The sequence below is a fragment of the Grammomys surdaster genome, unplaced genomic scaffold, assembly GCF_004785775.1.
Source record: "Grammomys surdaster isolate TR1022 unplaced genomic scaffold, NIH_TR_1.0 126546, whole genome shotgun sequence".
NCBI lineage: Eukaryota > Metazoa > Chordata > Mammalia > Rodentia > Muridae > Grammomys > Grammomys surdaster.
Window position 1 is genome coordinate 8,029,495 of NW_021621338.1, and position 18,529 is coordinate 8,048,023.

The 18,529-nt window shown below is 40.4% G+C and overlaps 1 protein-coding gene across 3 annotated transcripts in view; it reads left to right on the forward strand.

The window, feature by feature from the left end:
* Positions 1 to 18,529, forward strand: part of Acsl3 (acyl-CoA synthetase long chain family member 3) — a 50,365-nt gene that overhangs the window by 21,751 nt on the left and 10,085 nt on the right. For all 3 annotated transcript variants that reach the window (XM_028760592.1, XM_028760594.1, XM_028760593.1), the window contains exons 2-8: positions 3,145 to 3,562; positions 10,569 to 10,746; positions 12,537 to 12,646; positions 14,361 to 14,499; positions 15,703 to 15,853; positions 17,981 to 18,104; positions 18,324 to 18,395. In XM_028760592.1, coding sequence (XP_028616425.1) covers positions 3,185 to 3,562; positions 10,569 to 10,746; positions 12,537 to 12,646; positions 14,361 to 14,499; positions 15,703 to 15,853; positions 17,981 to 18,104; positions 18,324 to 18,395 — 1,152 coding nt within the window. In that variant the 5' untranslated portion in view covers positions 3,145 to 3,184. The remainder of the gene's footprint in view (positions 1 to 3,144; positions 3,563 to 10,568; positions 10,747 to 12,536; positions 12,647 to 14,360; positions 14,500 to 15,702; positions 15,854 to 17,980; positions 18,105 to 18,323; positions 18,396 to 18,529) is intronic.

The window sequence follows — 18,529 nt, forward strand, 5'->3', positions numbered from 1 at the left end:
GTGATGTATAATGCATCTACTTCCAGAATGCAGATGACTGAGGAAAACCTCAGAGGTAGTAAAGGATCCAGCTTTTTAATTAAATAAAAATAATGTAAAATTAAGTTTAAAAGAGAATGGCTAGATATATTTGTCATTGCTCTGTTGCTGTGAGGGAGGTGACACCATGACCAATACAGCTTAATTTGGACCTTGCATATAGTTTTAGAGGTATAGTCTGTTGTCATCATGGTGGGGAGCATGACAGGAACATGGCAGCACTTAGGACGCAGGGGCAGCAGCTGAGAGCTGCATACATCCTGGTCTCAGGCCAGGAGAGGAAGAGGAAAGACACTGGGCCTGGTGTGGGCTTTTGAAACCTAAAAGCCACTTCTAGTGACACACTTCCTCTGTCAAGGCCACACCCCCTAATGCTACAGTTCTGGTATCTGGTGACTAATCATTCAAATACACTAGCCTGTGGGGCATTCTTTCTGAAACTACACTAGATAATACCACGTTATTAAGATATGTCTGTTTTCTGCTACTCTGATGGTCTTGGACTACCAAGACCATTTGTTTCCAGACTCCCATTTATCTGTATAGAAGCTTTCAGTCCCCACCTACCCACAAAAATTCATGTTCTATGGACTGGTCTTCCTAATACTTCATACTAAGACAAACTGTCAGACAGCAACAAAACAAACACCAGCCTGGGATGGTGAAGAGTCCAGGCTCAGTCTGGCTTCCTACTAGTGCTGTATAGCAGCTTTGGCTCTCCTTCTTACTATGTAAGTTAGGCTGGTTGGCTGGCTCCTTACTATAAATGATTTGAGAACTTAATATGTAAATACTGTATTTACATCATTTTCCCCCTTAAAATACCTACTGTCTTTCCCCACTTAAATTTATGATCTCTTAAATTATTGTTACACAAACAAAGAGGGCGAGGGGAAGGGGAAGAAAGAGCGCACACTCTAGCCTGCTGAGTCCACTTAGTGTTGTTGGCATATGTATTTGTTTAGGATTGGATAATCCTATGTATAGGATCCTATGTATATGTATTTGTTGGGATTGGATAATCTATCAAGGTCCTCATCCCTGGAGAAGACTTACTCTGTCCCGCTCAGCAGTCATTGATTGTCTGCAGATCTTCAGGTAGGGCCTTTTGAGGTTTTCACCATTTACATTGGCATGTCAGTTGCTGTTGAGATGGTACAGGTCTTGTTTAATCAGATGTACTTTTAAGATTTCGTGGGTGCAGTGTTCTTGTCATGTATAGAAGGCATCTCACAGATGATATCCGGGTGTCCAGGGGGCTCTTACAGTCTTTCTGTCTCCCTTTACATGACGTTCTCTAAGTCTCAGGTGTAGAGCTTGTGCTGTAGATGTATCAGTTGGGCTGGGTACTGTTCTCTGCATTTTGACTAGTTGTAATGGTATCCCTCTGTACAAAAAGAAACATTCTTTGATGGAAGGTGAGAGCTACACGTACTGTGGGTACAAGGATGAGTATTTAGGATGCAGTTAGAAACGGTACTGATCTAGGAAAGTAGCAGTTGTAGGCTCTCCTTCAGGGTTCATAACCCTTCCAGCCACAGGTACTTGAGTAGGTTTATAGCCAATCATGAGTTCCTTCCTGAGTAGGCTTTAAATTCAGTTAGACAGCTGTGGTTGCCCCAGGTTTAAGTGCCACCATTTTACCCTTGAGGCTCTATCGCTATGCTTGTCTGTGTGGATTTTTTATTTTTTTATTTTTTTTGGTTTTTCGACAGGGTTTCTCTATGTAGCCCTGGCTGTCCTGGAACTCACTCTGTAGACCAGGCTGGCCTCGAACTCAGAAATCCACCTGCCTCTGCCTCCCAAGTGTTGGGATTAAAGGCATGCACCACCACTGCCCGGCACATATTCTCTTACTTATGGATTCTATCTCTGAATCTTTAGACATGAGTATCTAACTTGGAGTAATCACAGAAACCAAGAAGTAAAGAGACCAAGGGAAATGGTAGGACACAAACGCTATTACGGGAGAAATGGGAAAGCTGGGAGGGGGGCAGTTTACCTGGAAGGCGAAGTGGAGGGCAATAAAAAGGGAGAAAGGATGGATAAATGACACACTAAGGATGCTTGACAGCCATAGGAAAACATTTTAAGTTAGAAATGCATTCATAGACATGCAAATATATGTATATAGTATGTGTATAGATATGTACTCATATATACTTTGAATGAGGTTATGCCACTTGCATAAGTGAGATAAGAGAGAAAGAGAGAGAGAGAGAGAGAGAGAGAGAGAGAGAGAGAGAGAGAGAGAGAGAATATGTGATTGTCTTTCTGAATCTAGGTCCCTCCTCAGTATGTTTTCTAGTTCCATCCATTTACCCGAGAATTTTGTAATATGGCTGAATAGAATCCCATTGTGTATATGTACCACACATTATCCATTCACCAGTTAAAGTGAAGTTATTTTCATTTTCTAGTTACAGTGATTAGGGCAGGAGTGAGCATACTGAGCCCAGTGTCTGGAGCAGGAACTTGAGTCACTTGGGCATATACCAAAGACTGCTATATCTGGGTCATATGGCAGTTCTTTTAGCCTGTTGAGGATTCTCCACATTGATTTTTTTTTTTTTTTAAATAATGGCTGTACCAGTGAAGATCAGGAAATGGGTGAGTGCTAAGGATACAAGAGACCATCCATCATCCATTATTGTCTTGCTTCTTAATTTGATCTGTAAAAATTGACCAATATGTGGAACCACCAAAGAAAATGCAGTGTACATGTTTGCCGTTCAGTCCTTGCTACTGCATAGAGTACACATGGGGCTCACTGGGAAATCTGCACTTGTGTTTACAGTGGCTGATGCTAGTGCAACAGAAGAACGGGAAATAGGCAAGTTTGTGGTTTTCTTCTGGTTGTCCTCACTCCCTGAAGTATTGTGGATACTTAAGGTTAGGTTGGAAAGGCTACTTTTTTTGATAACAGTATGTAGAATAATTGCACTGTTAGTAGATACCATACAAAATACGTTTCTTAAATTTAGGATATTATAGAGGGCCTGTATACTATCTCTGACCCGAAGAAACTCTAGTTGCCTAGCTAATATAAAGAGTTTTTCTTTTAATGTGATTTTAAACTGATCTATTTCTTTTTCTTTTTTCTAGATTCTCGTTGAAATCTGTTAATTCTATTTTTTGAACACTTATGAATAACCACGTATCTTCAGCACCATCTACCATGAAGCTAAAACAAACCATCAACCCCATACTTTTATATTTCATACATTTTATAATATCACTCTATACTATTTTAACATACATCCCATTTTATTTTTTGTGTGAGTCAAAACAAGAGAAACCAAACCAAATTAAAGCAAAGCCTGTCAGTTCAAAACCGGACTCTGCATACAGGTCTATCAACAGTGTGGACGGCTTGGCTTCAGTATTGTGTCCTGGCTGTGATACACTTGATAAAGTTTTTATGTATGCAAAAAACAAATTTAAGGACAAAAGACTATTGGGAACACGTGAGATATTGAATGAGGAAGATGAAATACAACCAAATGGAAAAATTTTTAAAAAGGTAAGATGATCCCTACTGCTTTGGATTCTTCCCTATTTGCACCCACGAGTCTTCTGTCTTTGTATACTTAGCATTGTGGAAAGTGTGGTCTCCTGAGAACTGCTGGTGTTGATAGAGAAAGTCTCTCCAGGACTTTAGATTGCTTTCTTCCATCTGTCCTTACTGACTTGACCTATTTTCAGAAAGGCACAGAATGTGCCCTGAGATCTCCAGGGCTTGAGGTAGAGTGCCTAGGTAGTTTGCAGTGGGGAACCCTCTTTGAGAGTGTTTGGCACCATGTGACTGGTTTTGATTTTCATGCAGCTCACAGTGGGTGTTAGTATCTTGGTATTTTGGATATGGTACTTGCATGTCTTAATTTTTGTTTTACTGTTATAGAGAATCTTGCTATTGGCTTGAAACAGAGACAGGCTGTCTTTAAAGGCAGAAATACTGTGGTTAAGAGCTTGGCCTTTAGACCTAGATCTGAAAGTTTGAATTTTGGTTTTGCCATTTACTAGTCTTGTGGCTTTTGAAAGTTACTTTATGAGTGTGGAATTAGTATTAATTAATTAATCTTAATTTCTATCAAATTCTTTTAAAACTGAAAGTGATCTTCTTTTCTTTCTTTCTTTCTTTCTTTCTTTTTTTTTTTTTTTTTTTTTTTGGTTTTTCGAGACAGGGTTTCTCTGTGTAGCCCTGGCTGTCCTGGAACTCACTCTGTAGACCAGGCTGGCCTCAAACTCAGAAATCCGCCTGTCTCTGCCTCCCAAATGCTGGGATTAAAGGCGTGCCCGGCCACTACCTCCCAGCGAAAACTGAAAGTAATCTTAAGGGTTAGATGCTATCTCTGCTTCAAAGATTAGAACACTGAAGCCCAGATAAGTTGGGTACTTACCTGAGGATCCTAAAGCTACCAAGTGACAAAGGTGAGATTTGATTGAACTTAGGCATTTCAACTCCAAAAGCTCATACTTTGTAGCTAACTACAGATTGTAAGAGAGGAGAAAAAACACTAGTTATGTTATTTTCCTATTATTTATTTTGAAGTTAGGTTTCTCTCTGTATAGTTCTGGCTGACTTGGAGCTCCCTAAGTAGATCAGACTGTCCTCAAAAATCATGTATCTGCCGGCCTCTAAGGAATGTGCTTTTAATTCTTTATGTCAGAGGATATGATGCCTATTAGTACTTTGTGTTAAACATTTGTGGTTTATCAGTTTCTTCAGAAGACTATATATAGATTGACAAAACCATTGTACTTTCCTTGTCTAGGATTAGATACTTTGGGAATGTAGAATTATTTTTAGGTTTTGTAGGTAACAAATGAAACATACTGTTCTCTGTACCTGAGTGTGCTTTGCTGTCAGTTAGCCAAGACCTGTGTTGTCTGTTAGGCTATGGGAATGGGCTGCAAGCTTGAGAGTTAGTTATCAAGCTGGCCCTGCACAAGCTCACAAGCTCTTGGTTCTTTTTATAGCCTTTGTATGGTGGCAGGAACAGCATCTATCTTGGCAGGGTATCAAGTGACATAGCTTAGTGCTTGCTTACTCACCAAACAGCCCAGGGAGGTCAGAAGACTTTAATGTTTTTAAGGTCTCTTGCAGCCTATGTTGCTAATCAGTCAAACTCTTGATCCTCCTGCCTCCATGGGACTTCTGTGGTGCTGGGACTGTATATGACATCACAGCAGATAGAAAGACATATTTTTGGTAGCTTGTTTTCATTAAAATAGTTACCATATTTGAAGAGAACCGTCAGTTTGACAAGGAAGCTTATGTGCATTAATATCTGAAACTTTCCTCCTTATTTTGAGAAGCAGCAACATAGAATATAATATGGTTAAAGCAAAGTTATGCAAACCTCATTTCAGATTAATCCTCATGTGTGTGTGTGTGTGTGTCTGTGTGTCTGTGTGTGTTGTGTGTCTGTCTTTGTCTGTGCGTGTGTGCCTGCCTGCCTGCCATATTAAAAATGTGGCTTTCTTGGGCTGGGATCTGTGGCCTTGTTTTTCTTCACTCTCCTATGGGTCTTCCTCTCATGCTTGCTCTCTCTATTTCCTGTTTGTTAACAGCATGTCACAAAATCACACAAGCCCCAAACTCAGGATTCTGATTTACTTAACAAACCACAGAGGGAAAGTTAAGCTAGGCATTATTTGTTGAAGAAGACAGGAAATATGTAGTTCTGAAATAGTTGTAGATGGTAAATGGGGAAAACAGCAACAGCCTAGTACTTAAAGAGGTTTAAATCGGGCTGGAGGGATGGCTCAGTGGTTAAGAGCACTGATTGCTCTTCCAGAGGTCCTGAGTTCAATTCCCAGAACCCACATGGTGGCTCAAAACCATCTGTAATGGGATCTGATGCCCTCTTCTGGTGTGTCTGAAGACAGTGACAGTGTACTCACATACATAAAATAAATAAATCTTTAAAAAAAAAAGAGGTTTAAATCAACTACCTGAAAACTTGTTTTCTTTTAGACTGTCACATCCCATCAACTGGAGGTCCGAATGATTGAATGTTGGTGTGCTTTTTTATTTTAAAATAAGTTCTGTATGCTAGCACCATTGTATTTTCCATTTGAAGTATAAGACACTGTCCTCAGAGCATTACATTTTTATGTTCCTGGAAAAGCTTTAAAGCACCATTTGTATATTTCAGGCAGTTACACTTTTTTTAGACTAAGTTATTCTCTGAGTGCTAACATGGATATTTATAACTGTGTGTGTTACACCTCAGGTGTGAAAGAGCAAAGTGACCTCTCCCAGGTTACCGTTGGGACTAGGGATGGATATATATATATATATATATATATATATATATATATATATATATATGATATTTAATCCATATATATATACACACATACACATATATGAATGCTTATCTAAAAAAGAGAAAGTGCTGTGTCAGGAATACCGAACTTGTTTCCATGTGTAACAAAAGTCTGACTGAATGATGATGAGATCAAGAGTTGTCAGGGCTCCAATGTTCCACACACTGAACAAATTGTACCAAGTTCTTTTTTTAAAAAAAAAAATATTTATTTTATGTATATGAGTACACTGTAGCTGTCTTCAGACACACCAGAAGAGGACATCAGATTCCATTACAGATGGTTGTGAGCCACCATGTGGTTGCTGGGAATTGAACTCAGGACCTCTTAACCACTGAGCCATCTCTCCAGCCCAAACTTTTTTTTGTTTTTTTTGTTTTTTTTGTTTTTTGAGACAGGGTTTCTCTGTGTAGCCCTGGCTGTCCTGGAACTCACTCTGTAGACCAGGCTGGCCTTGAACTCAGAAATCTGCCTGCCTCTGCCTCCCAAGTGATGGGATTAAAGGTGTGCGCCAACACGCCCGGCTTGTCCCAAGTTCTTTTTTTTTTTTTTAAAGGTTTATTTGGGCTTGTCCCAAGTTCTTTTTTTTTTTTTTTTAAAGGTTTATTCGGGCTGGGCAGTGGTGGCACACGCCCACTACACAGAGAAACCCTGTCTCGAAAAACCAAATAAATAAATAAATAAATAAATAAATAACAATAAAAAAGGTTTATTTTTTATATATGAGTACACTGTAGCTGTTTTCAGACACACCAGAAGAGAGCATCAGATCTTATTACAGATGGTTGTGAGCCACCATGTGGTTGCTGGGATTTGAACTCAGGACCTCTGGAAGTGCAGTCAGTGCTCCTAACCACTGAGCCATCTCTCCAGCCCTTGTCCCAAGTTCTTACAGCAATAAAGAGACACAGGTTAATTTTGACATGGATTTTTACACAAGAGGAAAAGAGATCATATAGTTAGTGTGAAAAGTAAAGCAGGTTGGTGTTTGAATGCCTGCCTGAATAGGTCTTGGTTAATATGAGACCTGAACAAGATCTAGCAAACTTGGATAAAGAACCTTCTGGGCAAGAAGACAGAGTAGTGGGTCCCAGACAAGATTGAGCTCAGTTGAGGGTAGTGCTTGGGGTGGATACTTTAAGATCCTGGAGAGAGCATCTTCTGGTCCTGTTTTAGCCTCCCTGAAGAATAGGAAGGATGGGGTTTATAGGAAGCAGGTTTGCGGTTTGCAAGGGTCACAGCTTATGGCTTCCAGTCCCCCAAGGCCTAAGTGCTACTGCAAAGGTAGAAGCCTGCAGTCTGAAGTTAGGGAATGACCTTGTCTATATGGTTGTAGGGATTAATAGTGATACATGTTATGGAGAAGATGCCTGTGATGACAGTAATGGAAGTGAAAGAAATAGCTGGGGTCAGGCTATATTTTGTAGATAGACTCTGGATAGACTTAGAAATGAGATTAAAGATGAGTGTAAGTTAGAATAACTTCAGCTACTGTGTTAAGCAGTTGGGCGTGCTGTCCTCTGCTTACATAGAAATGATGAAGGGACAGGTAGGGAAAAGAGGGTGAACAAGAGGTTTTTTTTGATATACCTGTTAGAAATCTTGTTGAACACATGGTTGTGTTGAAGAGCTTTTGGAAGCAGTCCTTGAAAGTCTGGCCTTTGTCAGGGACATTCAGCCCTATGGACTGTAGAATGAGTGCAGGTATACATAGGTTACTGAATTCGGTAGCAGAGGGTTTGAGTGTTCTGTTTAATATGTAATGGCTTAGTGACATAAGCAACGGTCATCATCTCCAGGTAGAGAGGGAGGATATTTAAAAAGATAAAAAGCTTACAGCTATCAGCATGAGAAAATGAATGACAGGGAAGTACATCCGACTGTGGATATTAAAACATGTGGGGGTGCATTTAGTGAGGTGTGTGTCTCTGCAGCAGTGTTTAAGAGCATAGTAGAGGGTTAAGTTAAATGAGTCTAGTTTGGGTTAGCCATAGAGACGGGATTAGAAACTGCTGTGTGAGTCAGATATGATGATGGGTAAATAGTGTCCACAAATGTAACCTTTATGAGAAAGATAATTAGCTAGAACACTCAGTGACTTAAATAGTGAAACTCAGGTTTCCCATATATTTTGTCTTTTTCTTACCCCCACAGACAGGGTTTCCTTATGTAGCCTTGACTGTTCTGGAACTTGCAGTGTAGACCAGGCTGGTCTTGAATTCAGAGAGATCCACCTGCACTCTCCTGAGTGCTTGGATTACAGGTGTGTGCCACCAGACCTGGCTAGTGCCCTTCTCCTTCTCCTTCTTCTTCTCCCTTTCCTCCTCTGCTTCTTCTTCCTCTTCCTCTTCTTCCTCCTTTCCCTCCCTGCCTCCCTCCCTGCCTCCCTCCCTCTCTCCCTCCCTTTTTTTCTAGTTTTTGTTTCTGTTTTGAGACAGGGTTTAACAGGCCTAGGCTGGCCTGAATCCTCATATAGCCTGGGCTAGCCTAAGACTCAAGACAATCCTTTTGCCTCAGCTGAGTACTTGGATTATAGGCATGGGCTATATATGATTATTAATTTTAGAATTTTTTTGTCAGACAGTGCCATCATCAGAGTTTATATATTCGGGTAGTATATTGGTTGATTTTTTTTTCCATGTAACACCTGCCATTTAGGTTTAGAATCTAGCAAGTGCCCCATTCTTATCTTTGGAGTTTATAGACCTAGGAACAATAATATGGTTCCTGCACATTTAGGCCAAACTCTCACCTGTCTTCTCAGTCATACAGAGCTCCTTTAGAAGTCAGTGGAGCTCCCATGTTGAGTATTTCCTTGGGGTGCAGAGCAAGGTGAGAGTTTGGGCCCTGTAGTTAGGGCAGTGTGATCTTGTCTGTATTGAGTGGGACACCGGAGGGCAGTGTGATCTTATGTCTATCCTGAGTAGGACACCAGGGGACAGTGTGATCTTATGTCTATCCTGAGTAGGACACCAGAGGGCAGTGTGATCTTGTGTCTATCCTGAGTAGGACACCAGGGGGCAGCATTGATCTCTTCTCCATCTAACTGCTTACAGAAAGAACTCTCTTGAATGTTGTTACATTTTTAGAAATAACGTGGTCAGATGGTTTTGTTTTTTAGTTTTATATGTATGAGTGATTTGCCTGCATGCATATCTGTGTACTACTTCTGTGCCAGGACCTGTGGAGGCCAGGACTGTTGGTTCCTCTTGGAACTGGAATGATGTGAGCTGGAACTGGATGATTGTGAGCTGCCACATGGGTCCTGGGAATTGAATCTTGGTCCTCCAAAAAAGGAGTCCCCGGCCATCTCTAGTCTCTGGTCAGATGACTTTTAAGATGAGTGAAATATAAATGATCATGGCTGTGCTTAGAAGCCAGCTGTATGTATTTGTAGTTTGCTTTTTGTTCAGTTTTTGTACGTAATAGAGAATTCCTGATTGAGTTTTAGTTGAAAATCCCTGAAGAAAAATATGCTAAGCAGCTTTAAAAGGAGCTTATTAATAAGTAAAATTTGAGGTTATCTGTACTTTTGATAAATCCAAATAAAATACTGTAGGTTAGTTAAGTATTGGAGGCTTAAACAGGGGAACATTGAATACTATAACTTAGACTCCACCTGGTTGTAGAGAGACTTTTTACTTTGCTTATCATGATAGGATAATTAATTCAGGTTACATGGCCATAAATAATTTTGTGAGCTTGGGTAGTAGGGTCACTTTCTGTTTATCACATACTGTCTGTTTCTGAAATCCACAAAGTAAACTTCTGCTTGAAATGAATGATTAGTTTAGGGCTATTTATCTAAGAAATAATTCAGTCAAACATACTCTGTGCTCCAGGTCCCCTGTCTTACATAACTTCAGACTCATGTGAGCTCTTTTGGTTTCTTGAAATAGGGCCTCAGTGTATGACTAAGCTGGTCTTGAATGGTATAGATCCTCATGTTTTAGCTCGATCCTAAGTAATTTAAACCAAAAGTAAAGCCAGCCTCCTCCTGTCATAGTTAAATGCTTACCATAGTATTTGGATGGTCATTGACAATGTCACAAAGCTAATTTTTAAGGTCCATCTTCACTTGAAACTAACATGTTTTATATTCACATAACTTTCTGACTATAAAGTTTGAAATTTGTTCTGATTTCTTTTGATCACAATAAAAGATAATTGTTTTTTATACTTTGCTGTATCAGGTTATTCTGGGGCACTATAATTGGCTTTCTTATGAAGATGTCTTCATTCGAGCCCTTGACTTTGGAAATGGGTTACAAATGTTGGGTCAGAAACCGAAGACCAACATCGCCATCTTCTGTGAGACCAGGGCTGAATGGATGATTGCTGCGCAGGCGTGTTTTATGTATAACTTCCAGCGTACGTATGGATGGCACTTTTAAAATCTTTCTCTTTTTCTTGTTTTGTTTTTTAAGACAAGTTCTCTATATAGCCCTGGCTATCCTAGGACTCAACTATATATACTGACCTCAAACTCAGAGACCCACTTGCCTCTTCTGACCGAGTGCTGGGATTAGAGATGTTCACCACTACACTGGGATTACTATTTCTTAGGAGGTTAGCATTCTGATACTGAGTTTTGCCTTTGTGCATTTACTGGAAGAGTGTTTTTTAGGGCTTAGATATTCCCTTGTTTACTGAGTGGTGACTGAGATGGGCTAACCTTGTAAACAGTTCTGGAAATGTGCCAAAGGTCATGGTAAATGAATGTGAAACAAAAATGATGGTTTCAGCAGATGTTTGTTATAAACTTCTGATTTTCTTTCCATTTCTTTTTTTTTAAGAGTTATTTTATATGATGAGTGTTTTGCACATGTGTATGTGTGCACCAGGTGCACATATTGTTCACAGAGGCCAGAAGAGAGCATGGATTCACTTGGAACTGAAGTTACAGATAGTTGTTAGCCACCATGTAGGTGCTGGGAATTGAACTTGGTCTTGACCAGCAAGTGCTTTAACCATTGAGCCATCTCTCCAGCTGCCCCTCTTTTACTGTTGTTGAGACTGGGTGCCACTGTTTATCCCTGGCTGGCCTGGAGACCATGGTAGCTTGAACTCTGCTTGGAATCAAAGATAAGCACTACCACACCTTCTACTTCCACTTTTTAAAATAGGCACTGCCTTTCTGTCTTCAGGGGTTGGGTTTGCATTACTGTTGAGGATATTTAAAAAGGATTATTTATTGTTTGTCATTTTACTTCTGATCCATGTTGTATATATAATATGACCTCAGTGTTCCTAAATTGCTTTTTCTTTTTAATTTTTCTACTTTAGAATAAGCTGGTGAATGCTATCTTTTTCCTTAGTTGTTCTTTTGAGCCAGGGTTTCAGTGTAGCTGGATCAAACTGGTGTGATGGAGGATGACCTCCTTTTACTCCCCAAGTGTTAGGATTATAGGCCTCATCACTACTGTTTTGTTGACATGTGATACCAGATCTGACATTCAATGTGTTGTCTTACTGGCTTATCCAGTGGTTCGCAACCTGTGGGTTGTGGCCGCTTGAGGGGTAGAACAACTCGATCACAGGGCTTGCCTAAGATCATTGGAAACAGATATTTACATTATAATTCATAAGAGTAGCAAAATTACAGTTATGAAGTAGCAACAAAAATAATTTTATGGTTGAGGTCACCACACATGGTTGAGAACTACTAGGCGTGTCCCTTTTCACATTTTAGTTCCAAAGCAGCCAACAAGGAAGATTTTAACATTCTAGGGTAGATATTCCTTTATGTTTATTAGTCCTAGAGTATAGTGAAGGTGAAAAACATTAGGAATCTTCATTTAAAGCCGGGCGGTGGTGGCACACGCCTTTAATCCCAGCATTTGGGAGGCAGAGGCAGGCGGATTTCTGAGTTTGAGGCCAGCCTGGTCTACAGAGTGAGTTCCAGGACACAGAGAAACCCTGTCTCGAAAATACAAAAAAAAAAAAAAAAAAAAAGAATCTTCATTTAAAATACTTTAGAGAAAAGTGAGTAGATAGGATATTGATTAGAACCTTATGTACACAGCTACAGTAGTTCTCCCAGGCTGTCCATGAGAAACAACACTCCTTTACGATGTATGTGTACTTCCAGAGGAGGTGCTGCTGTATGATAGCTGTCTGTGTCCTTTTCTTCTATGTGACCTGTGTTCTTTTCCTTGTAGTTGTTACACTGTATGCTACTCTGGGAGGTCCAGCCATTGTTCATGGACTGAATGAGACAGAGGTGACCAACATCATTACTAGCAAAGAACTCTTGCAAACTAAGCTGAAGGTGAGGACCACAGTTACCTTTAAGAGTCTGATGCTTTGACTTTTCCTGTGATTAAGTCATACTGACCCTCAATTATGTTTGTGAGATTTTGTGATTTTTTTTCTTTAGAACATAAAAGTGCATTTTTTTTTGATAGACCATAGGTAAAAATTGTTAATATGCCAATGTCGAAATGATGACAACTTTTTATTGTATATTGTGTATATGAAGTAAATTAATAGTTTTGCATGTCTATAATCATTTTTGAGTCTGTGTTTTTGTGTGCATCTGCATGCAGATATGTGGTTACATGTGTAGAATACACCTGTGAAAAGTCTGCACAATCTGTGGGAGTTAACACAGTGACAAGTGAATGTACCTCCTGAGCCATTTTGCTGGTCTCTCAACATTTTATATTTATATCATGTGTATATGTGTTTTGCCTGCATGCATGTCTATGCACCATGTAGGTAAAGTGAAATGCTTGCCTTTGTAAGCACTAGAACCTGGGTTTGATTTCCAGAACTTATATTTAAAAAGTCAGCTGTGGTCATACCTGCTCATAATCCCAGTACCAGTGCTAGCAGAACATGTGGATCCCTGGGGCTTACAGTTTGTCATGGCTCAGGCCAGAGGACCCCGTGGAGGAGGGTTTGGAGAGAACTAAGGAACAACACCAAAAGTTGTCTTATGTTCTCCTATGCAATTGCACAGACAGACAGACTTACTGACACAGAGACGCACACATGCACACATGCACGCGTGTGCATGTCTCTGTGCATAGGCACCCATACATGTACAAACAAAAGCAAGAGGTAGTACATGCCTGTAATCTCTGCACTTGGGAGATGGCAGTAGAAAGATCAGTAGTCCAAAGTCATCTTCAGCTATATAGTAAGTTTGAGGGCAACCTAAGTTGCAAGAGATCTTCCAAAAGACAGACACCAAAAGAGGTGACACTCAGAGAGGGAAGGAGGGAGAGAGAAAGGGAGGAAAGAAAGAAGGAAGGAGGGGGGAGGGAGGGAGGAGAGAGAGACACACAGACAGAAGAAGAGAGAAAAAAGAAGTAGGGAAAGAAAGGATGGGAGGGTGATGGGTGTTGGATTCCCTGGAACTGGAATTATACACAAGTGTAAGCTGCCAAATGGATGTTCTTAACCACCGAGCCACCTTTCCAGACTGCTGAATATTTTAAATATTCATTTATGAATCATTAAGTAATGATTTGCTTGAATATTTTAAGTACTAAAATGGGAGAGATTTTATGAAATAATAGGAAAAGGGTTCTTACAATTCCTAGGCAACTTCCCCTGAAAACATTACAATCTCAGGCATTCTTTTGTTTTTCTTTTTTAGAAAATTTCCAAGTAGATTTTCTTTCTATCCCTGATATATTCTTTTGTATTCTCTTGAAAATACGAGGGTCTTTGGGCTTCTCTATAAGTAGTTCAGGTATTCTGTGCGTATATCTCCATTCTGTGGAGCAGTAACTTTGCTGATGAGGATTTTATCAAAGAAGATTGTACACACAGTGGTATAGAATATTGATTCCAACCCTCCCCCTCCCTCCTACTTCATTCCTTTCCTCCAGCCTGTCTCCCTAGCCCCACCACTTACTTAACTTTTGGGCAAGAACTCAGTTGGTGGCTCAGTGTGTGGTGGACTGTGCTTTTGTGTCCCAAGTCACTCAGCTGTTGTTGGCTAACAGATCATGATTGTTACTGTGTTTCTTCAGGATATAGTCTCTTTGGTCCCACGTCTGCGGCATATCATTACTGTTGATGGGAAGCCTCCAACCTGGTCTGAGTTCCCCAAGGGCGTCATTGTACACACCATGGCTGCAGTGCAGGCTCTAGGAGTGAAGGCTGACGTGGGTATGTTGTGATCATTCCAGATGTGCACTTTCTGCTCACCTTGTTTTCTAGAACTCACTAGAGGTTAGATCCCAAGACAGGAGTTTTCTAGACTGTAACTGTGGAAATGTGTTCTTCTCTAATACTTTGACTTAGCCTTTAAAGAAAGACGTAAGGAAAATGCTAACACTTATTTATGACTCTTAGAGTATGGGCTGGAAATGTAGCTCAGTATGCAGAGTGTTTGACCAGCATGCTTTAAGTCCTGGGTTTGACACCCCCCCCCAGCTTTGCATAACACTGGACATGATGGCACATGCCTGCTGTCTCAGTACCAGGAGGTGGAAGCAGAAGGTATCAGAAATTGATGATCATTGACCTGGCAGCTAGTGCAAAGCCAGAGTGGGCTACATGAGACGCTATCTGTATAGCTTCAAAGTCATTTTTGCCACAGATGATGGTAGGTTGGAAAGGGCCTTTCTTCTGATCCTACAGTGTGAGACGCAGTCATCCTCAGTGTCTTCTGAGGCTGCCTGTGGTTCTGGGTGCTTCTCCACGGGGACTTAGGTTTCCTCTAGGACCACCATAGTGCTAGTGTTTATAGATGCCAAGCACATTGCTACTTTAAGCCTTTGTACCTCATCTCCTTACATTCACTCAGGGGCCCCTTTACTCCCCACAGGGCTCTTTGGAAACAAGGTTCAGTTTATATGTATTCATGGTTTACTTGACAATTAGAGCTCTATCTATCTATCTATCTATCTATCTATCTATCTATCTATCTATCTATCTATCTATCTAATCTACAAAATGGAACATGATCTGTGTAAACTGGCCCAGAGCTTACCATGCAGCCTAGGCTGGCTTTGACCTTAAGATCTCATTTTAGCTTCCTGAGTGCTGGATTTGCAGACAGCTACTGCCATGTCCACTGCTTTTACTTCTACTTGAACTGCTGGCTTCCCAGGACTTTGTGGCTTTTTTGCTCACTTTATTTAGGTCTTTGAAATTACAGAGACCCTTTGCCAGATGCTGATCTAAGCAGCATTATCTGACTCTGTCTTTGTTTCCTCTGTGGCTTTAATTACATTATGGACTTAACCTGTTTGTCCCAGTATTATTGTTTATGCCTCCTTATGTGTTGACTGTTGTTTGAGTGTTAGAAGAAAATTGCTGATACAGCTGAGTTTCTTTTTTGTTTCCCTTTTCTTTTCTCCAATGTAGAAAAGAAAGCTCACAGCAAACCACTGCCTTCAGATATTGCAGTAATCATGTATACAAGTGGGTCCACAGGAATTCCAAAGGGAGTGATGATCTCACACAGTAACATCATTGCGTCTATAACGGGGATGGCGAGAAGGATTCCAAGACTGGGGTATGTCATGGTAAAACTCAGAGTGACTGCATATGTGTTGCTGTTAAGAGTTCAAACATTTGTGCCATTTTAGTAGATGGCTAAGGTATTCCGCAGGTGTCTATGAAGGCAGAAATTTTAGAGAATGTTAATTTTAAAAGTCAACATTTTAAAATTTATTTTATTGTGTGTGTGTGTGTATGTCTGTCTATACACACGTGTGTTTGCATGTGAGTACCCATGAACCTGTGGAGGCTGGAGTATCAGATGTCCTTGAAGTTACAGATAGCTATGAGTGGCTAGCTGAGAACCAAATTAGAGTAGCTTGTTTAACTGCATTGTTAACTGCTGAGCTAGCTCTTCAGAGTCCCAAAATAGTTACATTCATGTGACTTAAAATAATAGTTTAATTATTTAATATTTGAAAGATGAAAATTTTAGCTGACTTTGTAGTTTTAAATCCCTTGAATTTAGATTATTTCAATCACTATTGCTTCTTTACAAACATAGTCATTTTTATATGTAAATATCATCCAGGTACACAGTTGAGGTAACCCTTGTCAACTGATTTGGTTTTAAGTTGTACTCTTGTGGAATTAGGGGAGAGTGTAATGGAGTAGGCAAAATAAATAAATAAAAAAAAAAAATTAAAAGTGACAGAAGAAAGCAGATGGGGTTAGAGGAGTCCAGATAGTGCTTCAGAGATAAAGTCAGCATCAGATGACTGAGGTAGTACAGTTACCCTTGTGTAGAGACATTAGATACTCATTTAGACATAAGCTGTGGAACTGAGTTTGAGAACAGAGCTAGGATATGTGAGCTGTGCTTTCCCTTGGGATGCTCCTCAGTTTCTCTTCATGTTGTAGATACAGGGTCATTTCTTAAACAATACACGGATATAACACACATTTTCTTACTATCTCCAGATCCTACAACAAGTGTGTCTGTTCTGTGAGAGACACCAGATACCAACTAACTCTTATCTCCCCTTGTGCCTTAGCACTTGGCTTCTGCAACAGACCATGTTCTGAAAGTGCCTGCCTCCTTGGTGCTTTGGGTTGGGCTGTAGTTGTTTTTTCTGTCTGTCTTCTCTATCAGCAGGGATGCAGGTGCTCCCTGTGTCTGTAAGCTTGCTTGTACTCATTTTTGGCAGAAAGCTCTCATGACCTTTTGTAAGCATTAATTTTTTTTGCAACCTACTTTTAATAAGGATTCAACCCTTCCTCTCGCCCACCACCCAGCAGAGGTAGTGGAAGAGAAAAGTTATTAGGATATGGGGGATGTGGACCTGTTCAGCAATAGTTCTTTGGGGGCGAGCTCGATCTTCTGTCTTAGCAGTTCAGTCCTGTAGCAGACACCAAATACGATTCAGTAACTGCAGACCCATCCTCTAGGCAGGCAGGCAGCACACAGGAACTGGCAGCTGCAGTCCAGTCCTCTCAGCAGGCAGACACCAGGCACGAATCAGCAGCTGTAGTTGAATCCTGAAGAAACCGCAAGGCTCGCCAACCGGCCAGCCTGAGGTGAGGATGCTGAAGTGGAAGGCTGCTGCTGCAAGAACCTCACAAGCAGTTCTCAGGCCAGCTTCTCTCAACAGGAGCCTAAGCATTAGTTGAGCTCAACAACACTATGTAAGGTGAACCAATACATGCGTGTCATTAGGAAGAAGAGCGAGGAGGAGCAAACCAAACCAAAGTTCTGTGCTCACCACCTACTGTCTGTGGAGTCATATTTATACTCCTTCATCCTGGGTCCTTTCACATGTTTGCTATATCAAAACATCCTTTCACCTGTGTCTGCTTCATGAAAATATTCTTTCACATGTTTGTTTTAGAAAGAATCCTTTCACCTGAGCCGGGCAGTGATGGCACACGCCTTTAATCCCAGCACTTGGGAGGCAGAGGCAGGCGGATTTCTGAGTTCGAGGCTAGCCTGGTCTAAAGAGTGAGTTCCAGGACAGCCCGGGCTATAAAGAGAAACCCTGTCTCAAAACAAATAAGCAAACAAACAAAAAAACAAACAAACAAAAGAACAAAAAAAAATCCTTTCACCTGTGTGCCCCAGCAAAGCATCATTTGACAGAACTGACTTTCCTAAGATAATAGAAATTTCCACTTTAACCTCTGCTTTTATCTGCCTTTCTTTCAGAGAGGAAGATGTGTATATTGGATATTTGCCCCTGGCACATGTTCTAGAATTAAGTGCTGAGCTTGTGTGTCTTTCTCATGGATGCCGAATCGGCTACTCTTCACCACAGACATTAGCAGATCAGGTAAATCACATATCTTTGGTTCAAATACTAAATGTGTTTTTAACATATTTTCTCTATCAGCTTTCATTGTATTTTCAATTATTTTTAAATAAACGTTTGCTTTGAATGTCTAGAATATAAATACACTGAAAAGGTAAATATACCATGCTTTTGAGCTAAGAATGCCATTACCTGTTTAAGTTAAAGATCTTTATGTAGACTATTTTTTCGGTTCTGTAGTCTTCAAAAATAAAAAAAGGAAGCAAAGGAGACACATCCATGTTGAAGCCAACACTGATGGCAGCTGTTCCGGTAAGAATTGCTCATTAAAGAAGTGCTATCAGCCACAGGTGATGGGGTGGTAATGCCACTTGTTGTTATCTTACCTAAGATTTTTAGTTCTGATAACATATATCTATAAAATGATTTCATATCTTGGCAATGAG